The sequence below is a fragment of the Medicago sativa genome, chromosome 4, assembly GCF_051527215.1.
Source record: "Medicago sativa cultivar Bolivia chromosome 4, Bolivia_mono, whole genome shotgun sequence".
Lineage (NCBI taxonomy): Eukaryota > Viridiplantae > Streptophyta > Magnoliopsida > Fabales > Fabaceae > Medicago > Medicago sativa.
Genome location: NC_140752.1, coordinates 87,171,283 through 87,193,559, shown reverse-complemented (window position 1 = coordinate 87,193,559; position 22,277 = coordinate 87,171,283). Strand labels below are relative to the sequence as shown.

Here is a 22,277-nt window from a genome sequence, read left to right as displayed (position 1 = left end):
GACTTTCATTGAATCAACTTCAAAGTCAACTTTTGCAAATTGTAAATCTTTTATCCAAATAATAGTATGATAAAGCCCTAGAGTTTTACCAACTTTAAGGGAACATAATGGTGTAAACCAGAGTTTTGGATAGCACATAAAATCATTAGTCGTCTCGAAAACACATACATATCGTCACTCTATTGCGGGAAGTTGTGAATAAGGCATAAACGTTGAGACATGCATCGAGTCCATTATTTCTATTTATGTTGTTGCATAAACCGTTTTTTGTTACAAGTGGCATCGTTTTTTCATTACCAATTGCTTATATTATAGGGAAACTAATAGGATGAATGTGAAACTATATATATATATATATATATATATATATATATATATATGCTCTGCTTCATAAAATAATTCACCCCTAAGATAAAAATAGTCAGTTATAAAGTCTAACATATAACAAAAAAAAAAAAGTGTTTGATCAATGGTTGTTATATAAACTAATAACTATAGGCTTGAAATTCAATTATGCATCATTGTTTAGTTGATCAATCGGTAAAAGAGAAATAATTATCAGATCAATTTGTTGGTTTCTAGCTATAGCAACATTTGCAATGTTATCTACAATTCAAAATGTGTTATACAGCAAAGACAACATGTTATATAGAGGCAAATTAAGAAAATGTAACAATCTAGGAACAATTTCTTATGGGGTTCCTTTGCTATGAACAGCATCAGCAGCATTGAATTGGGCTTGGGAGGAAACATTAGCACCAGAAAGAGTAGCTGCCTCAGTGGCACCAGGTCCACGACCAACCTTTGGTTGTTGATGACCTTGAGTACCATAACCTTGACACTTATAATCTTCCAAATCTTTGCATTTCAAGTATGGACTATCCTCAAATGGAAGCCCTTCAATGCTTCCTTTACCTGATTCTCTAGCTCCCTTTGTTTCATCCTTCACCATTTGCTTCTCCATTTTCTTCCTTTCTTGCCTTACAAGTTACAAATCTCCTCTTTTGTTCCATCCTTAGTGCTATAAATAAGAAAGCAACCTTTACTTTTCGATTGTTTGGTATTTGGTTCAATGTAATGTTACACACGTGGTGAACAAAGAGTATTTTATGGACACATGTCAACTTTATAGAACTTTTTCATTTCCATCCTCAAGATAATTAATCAACCAGGTGTTACGTTTGTGTCGTGCTCAAATTAACCTCTACCTTATAATACTACTCCCTCCGTTTCAAAATGACATGAATAAATTAAAAAGTTTTTTTTTTTTTTATGAGAAATGCTTTTTGAGACGAACCTAAATTTGACGATTGATCTCGCCATTGCTTTGACCAATTTTGATACCACCACCACTACCCCAATGTTCCACCAAATCTGGAAGCTACAACCATCCATCCAATGTAATGCACCTCAGCTTCAGCTTTAGTCATTTTCACAAACAAATACCCTCGACTATAGCAATGTAGAATTTTTTATATATTGAAGGAATATGAAATTCTGGACATTTTAGGGAAGGAAAAATCAGCACCTTAAACATCTATATATAATTTTTTTTAACCAAGTAAGATATTCCAAAAGATACAAGTCTCTCTAGATCGAACACTTTTATATTCAAGGTTGGGATGATAATCACAACACATACAACATCATCGATCAAGAATAAAATGGTTGAAAAAACAGAGTAATAATCCAACAAATGAATTAATGAATCAAATAATTAGCACTTAAATCAGTGCTATTGTAGTAACTTATAATTAAACTCAAAAATTAACTAAAGCTGTAAAGACAATGGCCAATCCTTCAAATCTTCTTCATTCTGAACCTTACCACTTCTCATAACACCATCACCACCTTCTTGGTAAGAATAACACTTCAAGAAGAACGCAAGTATCAAAACAACCCACTCCAACAAAAATATTAAAATAGTTAATCCACCACATAGTTTCAATATAACAGAACCATCTTCTTCCCTCACATAGGATTTCAACTCAACAAGAAAATCCTCAGTTCTTGTGAAAATCAGCACAGAAACTGAACCTTGAAATATGGCAGTTAGCACAGTGACCACCATGTGTGCAGAGTACCAACGAGTAAGAGTGGTTATTGATGATGATGCAGAGGCGGAAACAGCTCCGGCGATGGTGAATGCATGGAGGAGAATGAAGAAGATGCCACATATTGAAGGGAAAAGGTTAAGGGAGAGAGTGAGGAAGATGCAACTTGAGGATGCAGATAGGAGTATGTAGTTGCAGAACAAGAATGCTTTGTGAATGTTGTATTGGTGTTGTTGACTCATTTTCTCTACTTTTCTTTTCTATGTTCTTTCTAAATGTAATTAAGGTTATATATATGAGATGAGATTTATGAATGTGTGGTGTTTTAAGGATGTTATTTATACTTACTAATGAAGAGAGATTCAAAGTAACGGTAATATATTGATTGATTGCTACTCTATTTTGATTTGGTTGTTGGATTTGGATCTGAATTTGGTAGGCTATATGACCGTTGGGAAAAGAAACAAAGGTGACTTAACGGATAATAGAGAATTTGTTTAATCTAAAAAATATGAGTTTTAAAATACTAACTAATTCATTATAAAAATTATGTTGATCCTCATCATGTACTTGATTTTACTAAGACAAGTAAACAAATCTAAACAAAAATAATTTGATTGCACATCTATATTTTATTTAACTCGATTGAACAACAGTGTGAATCTGTTAAACTAAAATCATCCCGGGCTTATGATTTAAGGAGCTGGAGATCTTAAGTTCAAACACAGAAAAATAGGTAAATATTAATCTAATAAATAATTTTTAGAAATATTATTATGTGGTAAAAAGGAGGAAATAAGATGTATTTAAAAATAAAAAAAAAGATGTATTTTATTCTGATAGGAACTTGTTAAATTGGGTGAAATATATGAAAATGTTAAGTGGTACCATTTTTTCCTAAAACCACAAAAAGGTAACATTCTTATGTCACTAAAAAAAGATGAAGAAAAGTCTAAGCAATTACAACAAAAATAATGATTTTTTTAAAAAGAAATCATTTAAAAAAAATACATATTATCCGTAGATAATTGCAAATATTAATCCATAGATTATCTGTTCAAAGAATGTAATGTAAATATGGGGTGGACACAAGTATTAGATTCATCTAACAAGGTGGATACAAATATCATACTATTCATATACATAAATATTCATTGTCAACATTTTTTTATTCTGATGTATTATACCAATTTCAATGAATGAGTATTGTTTATTTTAGTAAAAAAAAAAATTGTGATATGTTAACGGCTGTGATAAAATTCAATGATAATCCATTCATAATCAAGTTAATATAAAAAACAAAGGAAGAAGATATTATTACTCCTCGTTATTGAAAATTGTTGCTTACATTACGATGAGAACAACTAACTAGTGTAACTTAACTAATTACTCTTCTAAAAAAACATAACTAATTACTACAACTAATTAATTATAACTAACTATTACATCCAACAACCTTTCGTGATCAACGAAAAAGAATATGATATACTAGAAAAATATCGGCTATTTTCTTAACCATCTGTTTTTTTATAGAATAAACTAGATAGAATAAAATTTCTTAAATATCCATTTTTCAAATTTTTCAAATGGATAGAAGCTAAAATATCGATTTAAGCTTCAAGAAAGAATAATATCATCAAATTTTTTTAGTGTTCTTGAGAAACTTGCGAGGATCTACCATTGAAAGAAGAAAAAAAATCTTGATAAGTAGGCTTTATCTTGTTGTGTTTTCCAGTTTCATCTTTGCACCTTTTCATATATGGATCTTCATCTTGAATAGAATCGATTATGAAATTCGATTTGCCTCAACTTGTGTCTAATTACATCTACCAAAGAATGTTACAATGTTCATGATAAGATCAATAATAGAATAACTACCAAAATCTTTAGGGCAACTTTCAGAAATCTCAATCTATTCTATCATAAACTTTGTCAATGTCAATTTTAAAAAGGCGAAACTAAATTCGCTAACTTTCACTACCCTGTATTTTGCTACTTCCTATTTTTTTTCTAACAGCCTAAATGTTTTAGTGGAAGTTTTTTTTTTTGTCACCAAAGAAAATTCTCTTTTGGGATAACTTCGCGAGATATCTCTCATAGCAAAGCCCTTTTAAAAAGCATGTGCCTGAGAGTTCCCTTTCATTCTATACATAAATACTTATTAATTACCGACAATTATATAAAGATTCTTTCTTTACAGGTCTCACCTATTAATTACCGGCAATTATATAAAGATTCTCTCTCCTCGTTAGTCACACAATCAAAAGAATAAATAAAATATGTATAAGTTGGTCTCACGTTTCAAATTTTTGACTATCCTAAATTTAAAATTCATTAATAAGTACTTTTATAAAAAAAATATAAATAAATGATGTGTACACGTGGGATCAATTTAACGAGTTCTTATTAATTTACTACCATCGTAGATGCTTAAGTGTACGGCGATCTTTTTGTTAGAAAGTACACTACAATTTTTTTGTACAAAGAAAGTGCACTACAATTTTTTTTTGTTGTACAAAGTGTACTTGATATAATCAGAAAAACAACCAAATTCATTTTCATGAATTGGATATGTGTTTTCACAATCACTTGATAAAGAGAAAAAAAAAACAATATCTTTTCTTAATACATAATTCAACCCTTTTAGGATTCATGTAGAAATTTAAAATTTCAAAAGCATATGTTCTTAGTTTTTTTGTGGTGGTCGGGGTTTGAACCCCGGACCTTGCATATTTTATACATTGTCCATACCAACTGAGCTAAGCTCATGAGGACAAATAATATGTTCTTAGTTTAACGATTCAATACTAATATAAAAAGGAAAAAAAATTCTTAATTTATTATAATTTGATTTTTTGTTCAGGTTTAGTTGATATGTTTTTCATATTATCTATATTATACTAGCGAAAAGACGAACACTCACGTGCCCGTCTTTCCGCTATATTTATTGCGCTAACGTTTGAAAATTATGAACGTTTTTTTTATGAAATTTTAATTTTGATTAAAAGTAAAAATATAAATGATTTTTGCTTTCAAATTATAACTAATCAAACTAAGCATGATTATCTATTTTAATGACACCAACATTATAACAAAAAAAATATAATCTAAATTTTTATTTTTTTTAATGACACCAACAAAAATCTTTAATATATAGAAAAAGTTGTTTAAGGGTATAATTGGGATAATGAAAAAATAAGTATAGATATATTCATCTAGTTTGTTACATTTTTTATAGGATAAAGGAAAACAATTGGACATATAAAATATAGATATACTCATATCTTGTTTGTTACATTTTTATTTTAATATTTAAATTTAGAATTAGACAAGAATTTAAAATTGAAAAGTGATTTGATTTTCAAAAGATTTGATTTTTTAATAAAAACTCAAACATTTTGAAAACAAATCAAATAAAAAAAAAAACAAATACTTTGAAAACAAATCATATTGAAAAGATTTGATAATAAAATAGAATCTTGAAACACAAGTTAATATAGGGTTCTAGCGCTATATATACACGAGGATATTGTTTCCTTTCACAATCGCAAAAACATCCAAGTTAGTTTCTCTAGTTAATCGATTGAACATCGATATCGTAAAACACTAATCTTTGCACCGTTAATTCATGGCTTCCTCGGTTCAACAACCTCGTAAAGGGCTCATGATAAAACTTCCCTTTCCACATGGTTCTGAAAAACGTGGATCATTCACCATGGATGATTCTCAAAGAGACAACAAAAGGAGGAGGGTGGAACAATCTTCTACAAAGCCAACAATTTCATGCTACCGGCTTGATGCAAAGGATTCAACAATTACCCTGTCTCAACAAAACAACAAGATGATCGAGAATCAACTTTCTTCCACAACAAGAGGTACTGTTTCTACCACTGGCAATCAAAACCCTAAAAGCACTTTTCCACAAGAAAACTCGAAGGTTCATGCAAAAGACTCAAAGGGTACCTTGAAGAATGATGGTGATACAGAGTTGATAAAAAAAGAGGAGAATAAGAAACCAATGGAGCATTACAAGAAAATGCAATGTTGGGTTATATTGAAAAGGATGATTGAAGGAAGAGATGGGTGGGCTCTGAAACACCCTCTTGATCTCAAGGTTTTGGAGGGTTTGTATAGGTCAAACTGTTTAGATAAAAAGTCAAAGTTGAAGGCAAATATGGGTTTGAAGGACATTGAAGCTAAGTTGGGATCGTATTCAACACCTGATGAATTTGCTGATGATGTGAGACTTGTTTTCTCTCATGGATTATTATACCCTTGGAAGGATGATGTTCACAAAGCTGCAAAGAGGCTAAGCGACACTTTTGAGGACAGATGGATATCTTTGAAGAAGGAATGGACACTTGAGGAAAGAAGAGTGAAAAAGATTAATAAGAGGAAGAGGGAGTCGCTGTGTTCAAAATCTGATAGGAGGACAAGATCAAACTTTGAGCAAAATACTGAAGGAGAAAAGCGATGTGTTTGCTAGTCTCAAAGAAAGGAGCAGAAAGATCAGATAATGAAGAACAACACAATTCACAGGCATCAACCTCTTTTGGAAAATGTTTCTAAGCATATATTTTTCATTCATGTTGTTTAATCTCAAAGCAAACATTTGGAATATATGTTATTGTCAACCATGTACGTGTTGCTTCATACTAATAGTTTTTATCTAGTTTTAGAACTATTCACTGATATATTTGATACTTTGAATTGATCGGCCAAGTTATGTTTGTCATGAATTGTTCTAGCTTATTTAATCTGTGCCTTCCTATTATCACTTCAATAAGTCATGTGTAGTTTGGTTTTTATTTCTTTTTGAAGGTTGTTTGAGAGTTAACTATGGAACCTAAAATTGGAATTATTCGGTTACTTACTAAAAAAATATTCATCTTCTAGAAATAGCTTGAATGAGGATTAACCTGACTTCAACTTTTTTTCTATTTTAAAAGGACTTAAGGTATCGATCGTTCAAGTTTTCAGAGGGTGTAAAAAGAAAATGGTTGGGAGAAGCTACTTATTTTATGGCTACATGCCGTAAGAAGCTACTTGTTTTGAATGAGGATATTAACCCCGACTTCAATATTTTTCTGTTCTATAAGTGAGAAGCTACAATTGCTACCTTCTAACAACGTAGCAATTAATATTAATCAATATTTTTTTGAGGGAAATATTAATCAATATTATAGGGGAAGCACTTGGGTGACATTATGTCACCATGACATTAAATCTGGACCACACAACACACATTGTCACACAACATCTGGGCCACACAACACATACAACACATCTGGGCCACACAACACAGCACATTTGTGTGGCCCAGATTTAATGTCACGGTGACTTAATGTCACCCAAGTATTTTCCTATTATAGCTAGGTAAAAATCGTTTGAAAATCCATATATAAGTAATAATAATCAATATTATAAGTAATATTTTCCTATTATTGGTTAGCATTTCCCTATTCTCCAAATACATATTTTTGCTTGTACAAAAAATTGGACCAAATACAAAAGCTTGACCAAGTACAAATTTGCTAGACTGAAAATGGAAAATGGAGGATAAGTTGCTAGAAATGTAGCCTAAAATGGAGTAAATTTTTTGTAAAGACCACCAAAAATTTCAATTCAGCCCACTTTATAAATAAATAAAATGAATGAGATAACATACTTTTCTTCAATTTCTCTTCTCACTGTTTCCTCCTTGGGGAATCCATCAATCCAAACAATACGCATATGTTTGGTTTAACTTCTACACCAAGCAATTTTAAAAGCCTCAAAAGTGAAAACAAACAATTTCAACATGTTTGATTTAACTTCTCAAAATCAATTCTCAGCTCCAAAAGCAATTTTGGTTGAAACTATAATTCCTAACTTTTGAGTTAATTAAAATCAATTATGCATTAAATTTTGTAGTTTGGTTATTACAACCCATATTTTTCCTGCAAGTAATTTTTTTTTTCATAAAGATTTTTAAAGCTAATCAAAAAGTGCGGGGTTAATTAGAGTTGCAACACTATTTAACATTTAATTTAATATAATAAAGATATGAGATCAATTAATATGAGACTTCAAGTGAAGAGTGAAGGATTCAATCAATTCTTATTTTTTCTCGGCTTGTGTGGTCAAGTTTTTCTAGGTTTATATGAACATAATATTTATGATAAAGAAGATAAAGAGGAAGAGAGGAAAGGAGAAGAAGTATAAAAAAAGTAGGTGTTGGTGATTCAATGTTACATACAAATGACTTGCAATCAAAAGGTTGCAATCATATCATAAATATTAGACATCGTTTGATGGTCAGAATAGGAAGACATGATATGATATATTTATCATTCTCCTTAAATCTCATGTTTGATGCACTAAAGAGATATGATAACACTACCAAAAAAAAAAAGATAGGATAAAATAAACTATTTTCCTATCTTATCTTAACTTGCTTTTGTAATTTTTATCCTGAGTATAGGATGGGTTAGAAAAAATTCTATTTCTTATCATGAGGCATCAAACATATGATAGAATTAATGATTATCATGTTCATATCATATCCCGTCTCTATCTAGCTTTATATAATATCATGTATTTATCATATCCTAACTATCAAACAGACACTAAGCTTTATATAATATCATGTATTTATCATATCCTAACTATCAAACAGACACTAAAAAACTAAAGTAAATGATCAATTTGGCTAACGGAAGCATTTATAAAGGATCAAATTGAAACTTTTAATGATTATAGAATCACTTTAAAACAAAGAATTACGTTAAGGGATGGGGTGATCAATTAAGCCCTGTATATATAAGGACATTGTTACCTTTTACTATCACAAAAACATCCTAATTAGTTTCTAAAATATTTGACCTCTCCAGAATTAAATAAGAATTCATCGTAAAAAAAGAATTTAAAATTGAAAACAGGTTTAGTTTTTGAAAGATTTTATTTTTTAATAAAAAATCAAATATTTTGAAAACAAATCACATTAAAAAGTAATATATTTTGAAAACAAATCAAATCAAAAAGATTTGATAAAAAAAAAGAATCTTGAAGCACAACTTAATATAGTAGGGTTCTGGCGCTAGCTATATATACATGAGGATATTGTTTCCTTTCACAGTCACAAAAACATCCTAATTAGCTTCTATAGTTAATCGATTGAACACCAACCTCGTAAAACACTAATATTTGCATTGTTCATTCATGGCTTCCTCGGATCAACAACTTCGTAAAGGGCTCGTGATAAAACTTCCCTTTCCACATGGTTCTGAAAAACGTGGATCATTCACCATGGATGATTCTCAAAGAGACAACAAGAGGAGGAGGGTGGAACAATCTTCTACAAAGCCAACAATTTCATGCTACCGGCTTGATGCAAAAGATTCAACAATTACCTTGTCTCAACAAAACAACAAGACGATCGAGAGTGAAGTTTCTTCCACAACAAGAGGTACTGTTTCTACCGCTAAGGGCAATCAAAAGCCTAAAAGCACTTTTTCCAAAGAAAACTCAAAGGTTTATGCAAAAGACTCGAAGGGGATCAAGAACGTGGGCAATGAAACAGCAAAAAGCCCTTCTTCTATCAAAGATCGCACAAGAATTGGAGAATGTACCTTGAAGAATGATGGTGCTACAGAGTTGGTAAAAAAAGAGGAGAATAAGAAACCAATGGAGCATTACAAGAAAATGCAATGTTGGGTTATATTGAAAAGGATGATTGAAGGAAGAGATGGGTAGGCTCTGAAACACCCTCTCGATCTCTAGGTTTTGGAGGGTTTATCTAAGTCAAAGTGTTTAGAGAACAAGTCAAAGTTGAAGGCAAATATGGGTTTGAAGGGAATTGAAGCTAAGTTGGGATTGTATTCAACACCTGATGAATTTGCTGATGAAGTGAGACTTGTTTTCTCTCATGGATTATTATACCCTTGGAAGGATGATGTTCACAAAGCTTCAAAGAGGCTAAGCGACGCTTTTGAGAACAGATGGAAATCTTTGAAGAAGGAATGGACACTTGAGGAAAGAAGAGTGAAAAAGATTAATAAGAGGAAGAGAGAGTCACTGTGTCCAAAATCTGATAGAGGACAAGATCAAACCTTGAGCAAAATACTGAAGAACTCAATCTCCATAGTAGAGCAACGTGTTTGCTAGTCTCAAAGAAAGGAGCAGAAAGATCAAATAAAGAAGAACATCACAGTTCACAAGCATCAACCTCTTTTGGAAAACGTTTCTAACCATATATTTTTCATTCATCTTATTTAATCTCCAAGCAAAAATTTGGAATATATGTTATTGTCAACCATGTATGTGTAGCTACCTACTCATAACTCAATGTTTTTATCTAGTTTTTAGAACTATTCACTGATACTTGATACTTTGAATTGATTGGTCAAGTTATGTTTGTCATGAATTGTTCTAGCTTATTTAATCTGTGCCTTCCAATTACCACTTCAATAAGTCGTAGTTTGGTTTTAGTATTTCTTTTTCTCTAAGCTTCTCACGGTTATTTGAGAGTTAACTATATGGAACCTAAAATTTGCTAGACTAATTATTGAAAATGGAGAATAAGTCCCTCAATCTCCACACTAGAAATTTAGCCTAAAAAGGAGTGAAATTTTTTGTGAAACCCAAAAATTTCAATTCAGCTCGTTGTATAAATAAATACAAGGAATGAGATAACATATTTTTCTTCAATTTCTCTTCTCACTATTTCTTCCTTTTCAAAATCCATCAATCGAAACAATACGTAAAGCATAAGAGAGACGTTAGTTTCCGATATATAGTTGGGGGCGTCAGGGATTGGGGTTTGAAGTTTGAACAACTTGAAATAAAGTAAAGACCTCAAAGAACAACAAATCTACTTTATTCTATTAGCTAAATTTAACATGTAGTTGCAGGCTGTTTGCGTGCATTTTTGTATTATATAAAATGATGAAACATACAAGCCACTTAGCAAAAGGAAAATAACACATTTATTTTGATGCAATGCTACTATTAAGAAAAAATATGATTAGGCTAACAAAAAAATGAAAACAAAATCCAAAACTTAATTTCTTTTTTTGAATTGAAACACCATCATGATATCACACTCAAAATAGGAAGAAGCTTGTTTTATTTTTCTCCACCTTGTCTCAAACTTTGAGTGAGACGTTGGATTTGAGAGGGAAGTTTAATCCTTGTACTTCATCTCAGATACCAGGAAACCAGGCATACCAAATGAAGAAGAGAACTTCTCAACATCAGCTTTGAGTTCTGCAATAGCCTTGTTGTCCACCAAGCCCTTGTTGAAATCCTTCAGAAGTTTTCCATGCTCCTTCTGGATCTCTAGTGTGAGTGTCACAGCACGGTGAAGGAACTCTCCAATCTTCTCAAAGTCCTTTTCAACCAAGCCTCTAGAAGTCATGGCCGGAGCACCTGTTAACAGAACTCCAGTCAGCTACCTTGAGTAAAATATAAAACAAAGGCACAAGTTTTACAAACATCAGAAAAAATATACAGTAACAAGATTAAAAGGAGTCAGATACACTAAAAACAAGTATTTTGACAATCACATTGCATATTTACAATTTTTACATGGTCAGCTGAAACAAATCAAATAATACTACTTGGTAAAGAAATGAAAGGAAAAAAAAACATTACAAAGACATCCTCAATCAAATTGATTTCCAACAAAATTTACAACAACTTGCTTGCTATCAATGCATCCCAAGTTTAGACTCCGAAAATAAAGTTAAGTCCATACAAAGTTTCTTACCAACTCGTACTCCTCCTGGAGCCAAGGCACTGCTATCGCCAAAAACAGCATTTTTGTTGACTGTGATGTTACAGAGGTCACAAAGTTTCTCCACCTTGTTTCCTGCAAAGAACATCAAACCGCGAGATTAAATTTCCAGAAATAGTACGCAATATAAACCAGGCAAGATAAATTTTAGGTGAGGTATCCTTTACCAGTCAATCCAAGAGGGCGAAGATCCCACAACACAAGATGGTTCTCAGTTCCACCAGTGACAAGACTGTATCCCTTGCTCATCAAGTAATTTCCAATGGCAACTGCATTGGCCTTAACTTGCTTGGCATATGCCTTGAACCCAGGTGACATGGCCTGTTTCAAGGCAACAGCAAGGGCACCAATCTGGTGATTGTGAGGACCACCTTGAAGGGAAGGGAAAACTGCAAAGTTGATCTTGTCCTCAAAATCGTAAACTGCATTCTCAGGCTGGCCCTTCTTGGGTGGTTTAGGTCCCTTCCTGTAGAAGATCATTCCAGCCCTAGGACCCCTCAAACTCTTGTGAGTTGTTGTTGTCACAATGTCACAGTACTCAAAGGGATTATTAACTTCCTGTACACACAACAAATAACTAGAGTTATCATTCATTCATACCAAACAAAACAAGTCATATTATTATCCGTAAGAAAAGCTTTGAGACAACATAAATGAACATGCCTTCTAATAAATCCTTACATTACCAAGGTGGCTAAAAATAATCAAAACGATTTACTAAAAAATTATACTCCTTATAGTTATACTATGGCCCGTTTGGATTGGCTAATTTTTGAGCTTATGTGCAACAACTTATGCAAATAAATAAGCTTTTATGTATTATTCATAAGCTTGTCAAGGTAGTTTATGAAAACACAGCTTATGAAGATGCCATTTTCGTTAGTGAGAACTTATGAATTAACATAAAAGCTTGTTTATTTATATAAGCTCAAAAATAAGCCAATCCAAACGGGCCCTAAATATTATTGATGTTCTTGGGTTTTGGACTTAACCTAGCATCGATGTTTATCATAGCCCAGTTTATAGGTAAGGCATTGTCGTACCCACACATTGAGCCATGATGGGAGCTTATAAAGCCCATTCATTTGTCTGGGGTTCGAACCCCGGCCACCACAAAAAAAAAAAAAAAAAAAAAAAAAATTGTCACCTTAAAAGACAAGTTTATCGATACTTTCAAAATACATTAGTATTTTACATTTAACCTTTAACAACAGATCCAGATGGAATAGATAACAACAACATGATCTGTAAATGACAAAAACAATAATGCAGATTCACTGTAAACAAACTATGAGGCATAAAACATACTCCCCTCTAATTCAACGGAACAAGAATGTATAAATCTATTACTATGATAAACGAGCAGATCTAAAAGTAAAATAAAAAGAAACAAATAAGATCCATTAAATTAAGGGAAATGTCGGGGGCACTGGTTAAGGAAGCAAATATAGTAATTTTTGCATTGAAAGTTGTGTAATCAATGCATTAAAAAGCTTAAAAAGTATCTTTTTTTGACTAGCAATTTACTAATAACTTTATATGAAATTTATGAATCTAATTAATATGATACGTTATGAATCTAATTAACATAACGGTTGAATCAATATTAGAAATTGATATGAAAGTTTATACCTGAGCAGCAACAAGGCCACTAAAATGAGCCATATCACAAAGCAAAAGAGCACCACACTTATCAGCAACATCCCTAAACCGTTTATAATCCCAATCCCTAGGGTAAGCACTACCACCACAGATAATCAACCTAGGCCTAAAATCCAACGCTTTCTCCTCCAACCTATCATAATCAATAAAACCAGTCGTCGAATTCACCTTATACGGCAAACTCTCAAAGTAAATCGAAGTCGCCGAGATCTTCTTCCCACCAGAAGTATAGTAACCATGAGTCAAATGTCCACCTGAAGGAAGATCCAATCCCATAATCCGATCATGAGGATTAAGCACGGCGGTGTAAGCAGCGAAATTCGCCGGTGAACCAGAGTAAGGCTGAACGTTAACTCCCCAAGATTGTGGATCGATATGAAAAGCTTGAAGAGCGCGTGAACGGCAAAGATTTTCGATTTGGTCGATGAATTCGTTACCACCGTAGTAACGGTTTCCCGGCATGCCTTCGGAGTATTTGTTGGTTAAAGCGCTGCCGAGAGCTTCGATGACGGCGAAGGAAGTGAAATTTTCCGATGCGATGAGTTCGATTCCGCGGCATTGACGACGTTTTTCTTTTTCGATTAGGTCGTGGATCTCTGGGTCGACGGTTACGAGTGGTTTGTTACCCCATTCGTTAACGGGATCCATAATTGGAAATGTGGGAATGAATCTGAATGAATGAAAGAAAGAGTGGAATGAATGAGAATGGAAATGTGTGTGTGTCGGTTGTGTTTAAAAAGGAAGAGATGGTAGTAACCAAGCGTTAATTGAGTGTTGTGGCCGTTGCTTAATCGTTGGTTAGTTTATGGTAGTTGGTTATTGGTAAGAGTAAATTCTATCCACTTCTTTTCTTTTCTTTTTTTGTCTTTCTAAATTTGAAATTTCTCATTATTCACTTCAATATTAATAGTAGAACTTTAAAAATATCTTATTTATTAGATTTAGGGTTTGTTTGGCAAGACTCATTTTTTAGCTTATAGCTTATGTTATATAAATTTATTTGATCAAAAAGGATATGTTTGAGTGCACGTGAGCTTAACTCAGTTGACAATGACATTGCATATTATATGTAAGGGTCGATGTTCGAACTAGAGATATCTCACTTGGTCACCTTTAAAAGATGAATTTCTATCTACTAGACTACCAGACAAAAAAAAAATACATGTTTGATAATTATCGTTTTCTCATGAGTTTATATCTTATTTTTACTAATTTATATCATTTTTTAATAAGGTAATTCAAATAACTTATTACTTATCTTTATTTATTTCGATTTTGCCCCTCTGATCTTAATTGAAAAAAAGAAAGTATTAATTAAATGTATTATTTTTATGTCATTTCACGTTTTTTTTTTTTGAAGAAACTAAGCGAAATATAATAAAGAAACAAGCAGTCCCTCAAGCACAAGGCGTGCCTAAGAGAACTGAAAAATGTTAGTTACAATACAGAAAGGCTAAGTACAGCAAAAAAAAATGGAACAAGACATTACAAAACAGTCTGTAAACAAACTAAAGGGTTTTTCCTCCAATAGGGATAGTCAAAATCGAACATGATGTAGTTCGCTTTCAACCACCAATACGTTTGGAGTTTAACCTTTTCAAGAAGAGCTTCAAGATGATCAAATTGATTCTGAAAAATTCTCCTATTTCGATCTTTGCAAATGACGAATAAAACCGAAATCCAAATAACAGTAAAGTCTGTCCTAGAGTTTTTTGAGAAACCTCCAAGAGCACAAAATTTGGTAGCATGTGAGAGTAAATTACCATGTAAAACCGTAACAATACCAAGCCAATGTGAAATCAAGAGCCAAAGTCGACCATAATGATCGCAATGAAAAAACAGATGGTCCCTTTCCTCTTTCTTACCACACAAGGTCGCGCATGCCACAAGGGTAGGATCAAGGACATTTCTTTTGCGCAAATTATCCTTTGTAGCAAGTCTATTCAGAAAGAGACGCCATACAAATATGTTAACCTTCAACGGAACCGCTTTTAGCCATAAAAATTGAGAAAAATCTTCAGAAATGTTAGTGTCCACCGCCGTTAAATAAGAATAAGCCGATTGCACCAAATAGGTGTGGGTTGAATGGAGTTTCCACACCCATCTATCTGAGACGTCTACCTGCAAAACAGAGTTAGCCAACCTCCCCACACACTCCCCCACCAAACCCTCCTCCCACGTGAATAATCTCCACCTCCGCCTCCACGCACCCCCATCAGCCCCCCATCCTAACATAAACATCTCCCTCACCATGGTCATTTTGTAATCTGACAACTCAAATATCCTAGAAAAAGACACAGCTAACGGGACGTCATCCAACCACGGATCCTCCCAAAACAAAGTGGTGCACCCATCTCCTACCTTCCGAACAATATTGTCCAACAACCACCTAGCATCCGCCAAACCCACACCAGATCGAATTTGGTTTATGTGACGCCACCAAATCGATCCCACCCCATCACAAAACCGCACCCTCCCTCCAACCTTTCCATACTTCACTCGAAGCACCACATTCCACAAACTCTCCCTGTCCTCCAACACCCTCAACGCCCATTTCCCCAATAAAGAAATATTAAATTCCCACAACCTTTTTACCCCAAAACCTTCGTTCTCCCTTTTTAAACAAATGGTATCCAATTTAATCCAAGACAGTTTCCTAACATCCTCACAACCCCCCAGAAAAAATTAATAAATAAAGAGTCAAGGGTAGAAATTATACCTGAGAGAGCTTTGAAGAAAGAAAGGAAATAAACCAGAATGAACGACATAACGGATTTAAGCAAAACCAACCGGCCACCCAAAGATAAATTTTTACATTTCCACCCAGATAACCGACTATGAATCCTCTCAACAAGGGGCTGCCAAAATTGAAGCCGCGGATCACCACCAATGGGCAATCCCAAATAGAGAAACGGAACCCTACCATGTTTACAATGCATTACCACGGTTGCCTCATGAAGCCAGGAATCATTAACATTCACACCAAATAACATGCTCTTGTGGAAATTAACTTTCAGCCCAGAAACAGATTCAAATAATAACAATACTGCCTTCATGGCCCGAACATTAGCCCAAAGACTTAACACCTATTAGTAATGTGTCGTCTGCAAACTGCAGATGGGAAACCAACACATTTTCTTGCGCCCCAACACCATATGGAGTAAACAGCCCATTCGTTACCATTGATGAGATCATCACATTGAGACCTTCTGCTGCTAAAAGGAACAAAAACGGAGAAAGATGATCCCCTTGGCGGAGTCCCCTCTCAAAGTTAAACTCATCAGTCGGGCAACCATTAACTAACACTGATGCTGTTACCGTTGTAATACACTCCATAATCCAAGACCGCCACAAACGCGGAAAATTCATCTTGTTCAAAACCTCGTCAATGTAGTCCCAATCAACTAAGTCGTAAGCTTTCTCAAAATCAACCTTAAACATGAGTAAATCTTTCATTTTAACCTTCGCATCATCAACTGATTCATTTGCAATCAAAATACTATCAAGGATTTGTCTACCCTTAATAAAAGCAGACTGTGAATCAGACACGACATTTCAAACCACCTTTCTCAAACGATTGGCCAAAACTTTGGATAAAATTTTATACACACTACTCACCAAAGAGATAGGACGGAATCAGGCACTCGCTGAGGAGATTCAACCTTAGGAATCAAAGCGATAGAAGTGGAATTAAGACCTTTGGTTAACATACCATTGCGATGAAATTCCGCAAAAAAATTTAGCAAATCGATCTTCAAAACTTCCCAAAAGTCTTTGAAAAAACCCAAATTAATACCATCCGGGCCGGGACACTTAAAGCTGTCACATTCCCACACAGCTGCCTTAATTTTCGCTAACAGAAAGGGCTTAATAGATCAGCCCCTTCCGCTACTGATAAAGTATTGAACACCAATCCACCTATTAGTGTATTGTTTAATTCCACTTTTAGATGAGTTAAAATTGATATTAAAGTTGTACAATTAATTTTGATATATCTCGTGTTTTTGATTGAGATTTATTCTAATTTGAAGTTAGATTTAATATTGTTGACTACACACACACAATTTCAACACTTCAATTTGTTATTCAACTCATAGTTTTAAAAACCGGACCGGACGTCGACTCGGCAAGGGCGTTGGGTCACTGGGTTAATGGTCGAACCACTGAGTCACTGGTTGAATCGCATGACAAAATCGGTTTGAACCGGAAAACTCGGTTGTATGACTCGGTCATATAATTTTCTTGTATAAGTAGTAAACCAAATTGAATTAAATGTTTCGGTCTCTAAATAAATTATATACCTCTCAAAAAAAATATCATGATTAAACAAATTATTATTGAAAAAATTAATTTTAGTCTTAATAAAAAAAAAATTAGTCTTTTGAATGAAAAAAGTTTTTGTTGCATCCATGAAAAGAGACATAACTTTGTTAATAGTTGTAAATAAAACCATTGCTTTGTTATTTTATTTCTTTTGACACGGACTATTGTAAAATTGGGCTTATATTTGATAGCCCATCAAACCACAAACCTTAAATATCCAATAACTAGTAGAAACAACATCAGCATAAGCATATGCATTACAGGCACCAGCCGCCGCTCACAACAACACTGCAGCTGATATGTTTTTTTCCATTTCTCTACTACTACTTCTTCTTTGCCTCTTTAATATAACTTAATCAAAGGACTTTCTTCCCATTCCATTCCCCAGTTTACGATCCAGATCCAACCTTTCTTCGTTTTATTTCTTGTTTTCTGCTTTTTCTCGTATGTTGAGAATTGAACCGATCCAGTTCTGTAAACCGGCCGATTCACCGGTTTTGGCCGGTTTCCACCGAGCCACGTCGGTTTACACCGGTCCGATTGCATGACCGATCCAATAAATAGCTTGAACCGGATACCACACCGGTTCCCGGTCTGACCGATCCGACCGGCCAGTCCGGTCCGGTTTTCAAAACTATGATTCAACTCACTTTCTTGAGGTTTGCTTCTCAAGTTTGGTAATATAAAAGTTAGTCAAGAGGCAATAAAAACACATTAAGTATTATTTAAATTAGAGATCAAACTTGAATACTCATAATTATAATTTAATTTTTAATTTAATCTAAAATCGAAAATTTCACCTTTGATTTAGTAATTTAAGTGTTACAAATATCAATTAAATAAAAGGTAAAACCATACTATAAAAGTGTCACAAATATTAAGTACATTATAAATAATAGATAAATCGTTCGCAGTTGATTTTTTTTCATTCTCATGAATTAAACATGACTCTTAGAGTCATGCATTTCAATCACAAAGAATGTCACATATTATTTGCATGACATCATTGATATATCTTGCGAGAATACATATTTCTCTCATTCTTCACGTATTAAGTATGACTCTTCAAAGTAACCATGATTATCTATTTCAACGACACCGACAATAATACAATATAGCAAAAAAATATAATCTAAATTCTTTTTTTAATGACACCAACAACAATTTTATTATAGAAAAAGTTGTTTAAGGGTATAATTAATAAATATATTCATCTAGTTTGTTACACTTTTTAAATGATAAAGGTTTAAAAACAAAAACAAAAAAATCATATTGTGTTTGTTACATTTGTTTTAATATTTAAATTTATTCTTATATATTTCTTACATGTGTTATTTGTATTGAAAATTGAGAGTATTTTTGGAAAGAAAAATCCAGCCCAAAAATGCTTAAAGGGGTAGTTTTCTTTATATATAGTATAGATGCATATATTATCTATAAAATAACTTTTTTTTTCTTCAAATAATCAAATAAAATTTTGTAATGCTCTATTATATCATAGACAAATTATAAATTATATCAGTTAGAAACTTAGTACTTTGAATTTAGATGAGAAGAACATTAACATTAATGCTTTGTTTCTTCTATTATTGGTGTTTGTGTATTCTTTTACAAATCTAACTATTAATTTTTTTTTTTTACAAATCTAACCATTAACATATACCATTCTAATTTTTGTAGTGAATCGCTAAATATTTATTACTAAAAAAATTGGTGGCTAATGTTAAGCGTGTGAGGTCTTTGGTTTTTCATATTTTATTTGAACTTAGCTTTTGATTCTTTGTTTTGTGGATACTTTCTAGTGGATCTTAATTACTCCTAAAGAATGAACACATAAAGCTAAAATAGGTAGACATACCTAGTGAGTCTTGGAATAAACGTTTAAAATTTCTAAGTAGCTCTTCATGCAACTTAGTCTTTACAAGTCTCTGACTACCTGTCAAATCCACAAGATAAAGCTTGCTCTTTGTGACTCCTTATTGCTTCAATCTGCTCTAGCATTTGGAGTACATTTCGCTTATCGTGTTGCCAACTTTGGCTTCTACAACACCAGTGACATGAAGACGAATCAATGAATGTGATTTGTGAACACCGATTCCGACGAACCCTTTCTTCACCCGCTTTTGGAAGGAAAAAAACACTCACTGTTTTGTACTTTACGAATATATATATAGTTGGACTCTCTTTTTTGCTTAGCGGTTTTTCATTTGGTTTATTTTTATTTTTTATAGCAACTCATCTAAATTTCATTACTTGATTTTACATGTATAAAATATTTCTTTTTTGTGCATTATTCATAAGCTTCTCAAGATAGTCTATGAAAAAACAGTTCATAAAGATACAATCTTCGTTAATGAGAACTTGTGAATTAACTTAAAATCATATTTATTTGCATAAGTTGTTTTACCCTTGTTGAAAGACACACCGTAAAACTATTAAATAAGTTGTGACCTACTACTGATGCTGAAAATCTATCAGTTTGAGTTGAGTTGTATCAAATATAGTTATCATGTATCTTATGATTGAAATGATGAAATTAAACTAATATGTTGAATGTGAACGCATATGAACCTATCAAATAGAGTTGAGCTGTGACCTACTAATAACAATTTTTTTTAACAGGCCAAAACGGAATATATTATAACACAAAAGGTGATTCAACTTGCACAAAGTGTGCAAAAGAGAACCACCCACCAAAAATCACAGATACAAGTCTAGTGCCAAAACAAGCACTCCTGAAGAAAAAAATAAATCAAAACAAGCTACGAAATAACACCCATACAAGGTAAAGGGTGACGCCACCTGTCGTTGTAATTGTAGGCGAAAGTAGGCATATTCGCATGTAGCCAAGAAAAAGGCATAAATTTAACTTTGTCTACTAAATGATCCAAGGTGTCAATCTTCTGGTTAAAAATCATGTTGTTTCTTTCTTTCCAAATAACCCAGACAGTAGCCATCCAAATTACCGTCATAAAAGCGTGAGACAATCGCGGTATCCCCACTAAGTGATCATAATGATAAAGGTTATCACTAGCGCATGCTGGAGCAATAAATGAGATGCCTAGCCACTGATAGATATGATGCCTCACCATACCGAAATGATCACAATGAATGAGTAAATGATATGTGGTCTCGGAAGAACCGCACCCACCAATACAAGAAGTGTCGTCAAGAGGAATGATGCGCCTACGAAAAAGGTTGTCTTTAGTTGGGATTCGATTGCGGAGAAGACGCCAAGCAAAAACAGAGACCTACTAATAACAATTGTTCACAATTATTGTACATCCCTAATATGTTGAAATGATATGAAAGTTTATGCTAATAATCAATTACAAATGTGAACACATATGAACCTATCAATTTTTCTGTTGAAATGATTCATATGTTTTATTTAAAAGCAGTATATATAAATTGTCATTATATAACTAATATTCTACGATTTATTATCTCATGACATAATAGTTTCACATTGTTTATTTAATTGTAACGATGCACATGAGAGATTGCATGAATTTTACAATGTTATATTTGTATGATTATATGTTTATAGTAACATGAATACATTGTGAATAAACTGTCAAAAATATCAAGAACATGTTTTAATGATATTGTTGCTTTGTGTAAGAAATTATATTATGTTTAGAATTGTTGATCTCATGTTAGATGTGCAGGATAATAGAAAGTAATTGTTCATTTGTTTGTCTTGATATAAAAAATTATTTGGGTATGCTTTAAATTTTTGTAAGTTGGTAAATGTTTTTGGAAGAAAGTAATAGAAAATATTAATGATTTTTGTTCATTGTTTACTTTTCTATTAGATTATCTGGATTAAACATAGAACATTTTTAGACATGAAACTTGAGTTTAACACAATGAATTTATAATACTTGTATTAGTTATATGATAACTAAGATGAAAATGGTTGTGTTATATTTAATTTTATGTTATGTATATGGCTTACATGTTTAAACTTATCATTTATAATATAATGTGTTAAGAAATTAATTTTTGACACATTCATGTTGGAATAAATATTTTTTGTATTAAAACTTATTATGTCAATGGTGTGGGTCACAATTACAAATTGCATATCATGTGTCATTTGACAATTTTATATACCTAACGAAGTATAAACAACTTTCAAAATGAAAACAATAAATTATATGTTGTGTTTTATTTAATTTCACCATATTAGTTTGTGCTATAAATATTACAAGAAATGTTGGTTTTTGGTTTATTATCTTTGCTGGTAAATATACTTTGTTTTTATACGATTGAAGTTGTAGTACAAATAATTCTTGTGTCTAATCAATGTAGTATACGTCATTAATATGTTCATTAAGATGATATTCAGATATCTTCCTGTTGAGTTCACTTTTATACTTATTAGAAGGCTGTTTCGCACTAATCGTCTTGGCAACTGCTCTATACTTAGATCCAACATCATCGACAATAGTTAAATA

General features: G+C 32.7%; 3 protein-coding genes and 3 pseudogenes across 3 annotated transcripts; 2 read left to right on the top strand and 4 right to left on the bottom strand.

The window, feature by feature from the left end:
* Nucleotides 1-500: 500 nt before the first annotated feature.
* LOC146933235 (uncharacterized) lies at nucleotides 501-964 on the bottom strand. Its single transcript, XM_085704973.1, has one exon. The coding sequence runs from the start codon at nucleotides 962-964 to the stop codon at nucleotides 692-694; it is 273 nt and encodes a 90-aa protein (XP_085561099.1). The 3' UTR covers nucleotides 501-691.
* On the bottom strand, nucleotides 501-2,296 carry LOC146933234 (uncharacterized). The gene has a single exon (XM_085704972.1). It carries the CDS (start codon nucleotides 2,294-2,296, stop codon nucleotides 1,772-1,774), a length of 525 nt encoding a protein of 174 aa, XP_085561098.1. The 3' UTR covers nucleotides 501-1,771.
* Nucleotides 2,297-5,666: 3,370 nt separating this feature from the next.
* On the top strand, nucleotides 5,667-6,701 carry LOC146933233 (uncharacterized; annotated as a pseudogene).
* Nucleotides 6,702-9,163: 2,462 nt separating this feature from the next.
* On the top strand, nucleotides 9,164-10,405 carry LOC146933232 (uncharacterized; annotated as a pseudogene).
* Nucleotides 10,406-10,889: 484 nt separating this feature from the next.
* Nucleotides 10,890-14,225, bottom strand: LOC146933231 (serine hydroxymethyltransferase 4-like). The gene is made up of 4 exons (XM_085704971.1): nucleotides 13,462-14,225; nucleotides 11,997-12,387; nucleotides 11,803-11,904; nucleotides 10,890-11,462 (listed from the first exon to the last, which is right to left on the bottom strand). The coding sequence occupies exons 1-4, from the start codon at nucleotides 14,137-14,139 to the stop codon at nucleotides 11,218-11,220; spliced, it is 1,416 nt and encodes a 471-aa protein (XP_085561097.1). The 5' UTR covers nucleotides 14,140-14,225; the 3' UTR covers nucleotides 10,890-11,217.
* Nucleotides 14,226-14,976: 751 nt separating this feature from the next.
* Nucleotides 14,977-19,815, bottom strand: LOC146933230 (uncharacterized; annotated as a pseudogene).
* Between the last annotated feature and the right edge of the window lie 2,462 nt (nucleotides 19,816-22,277).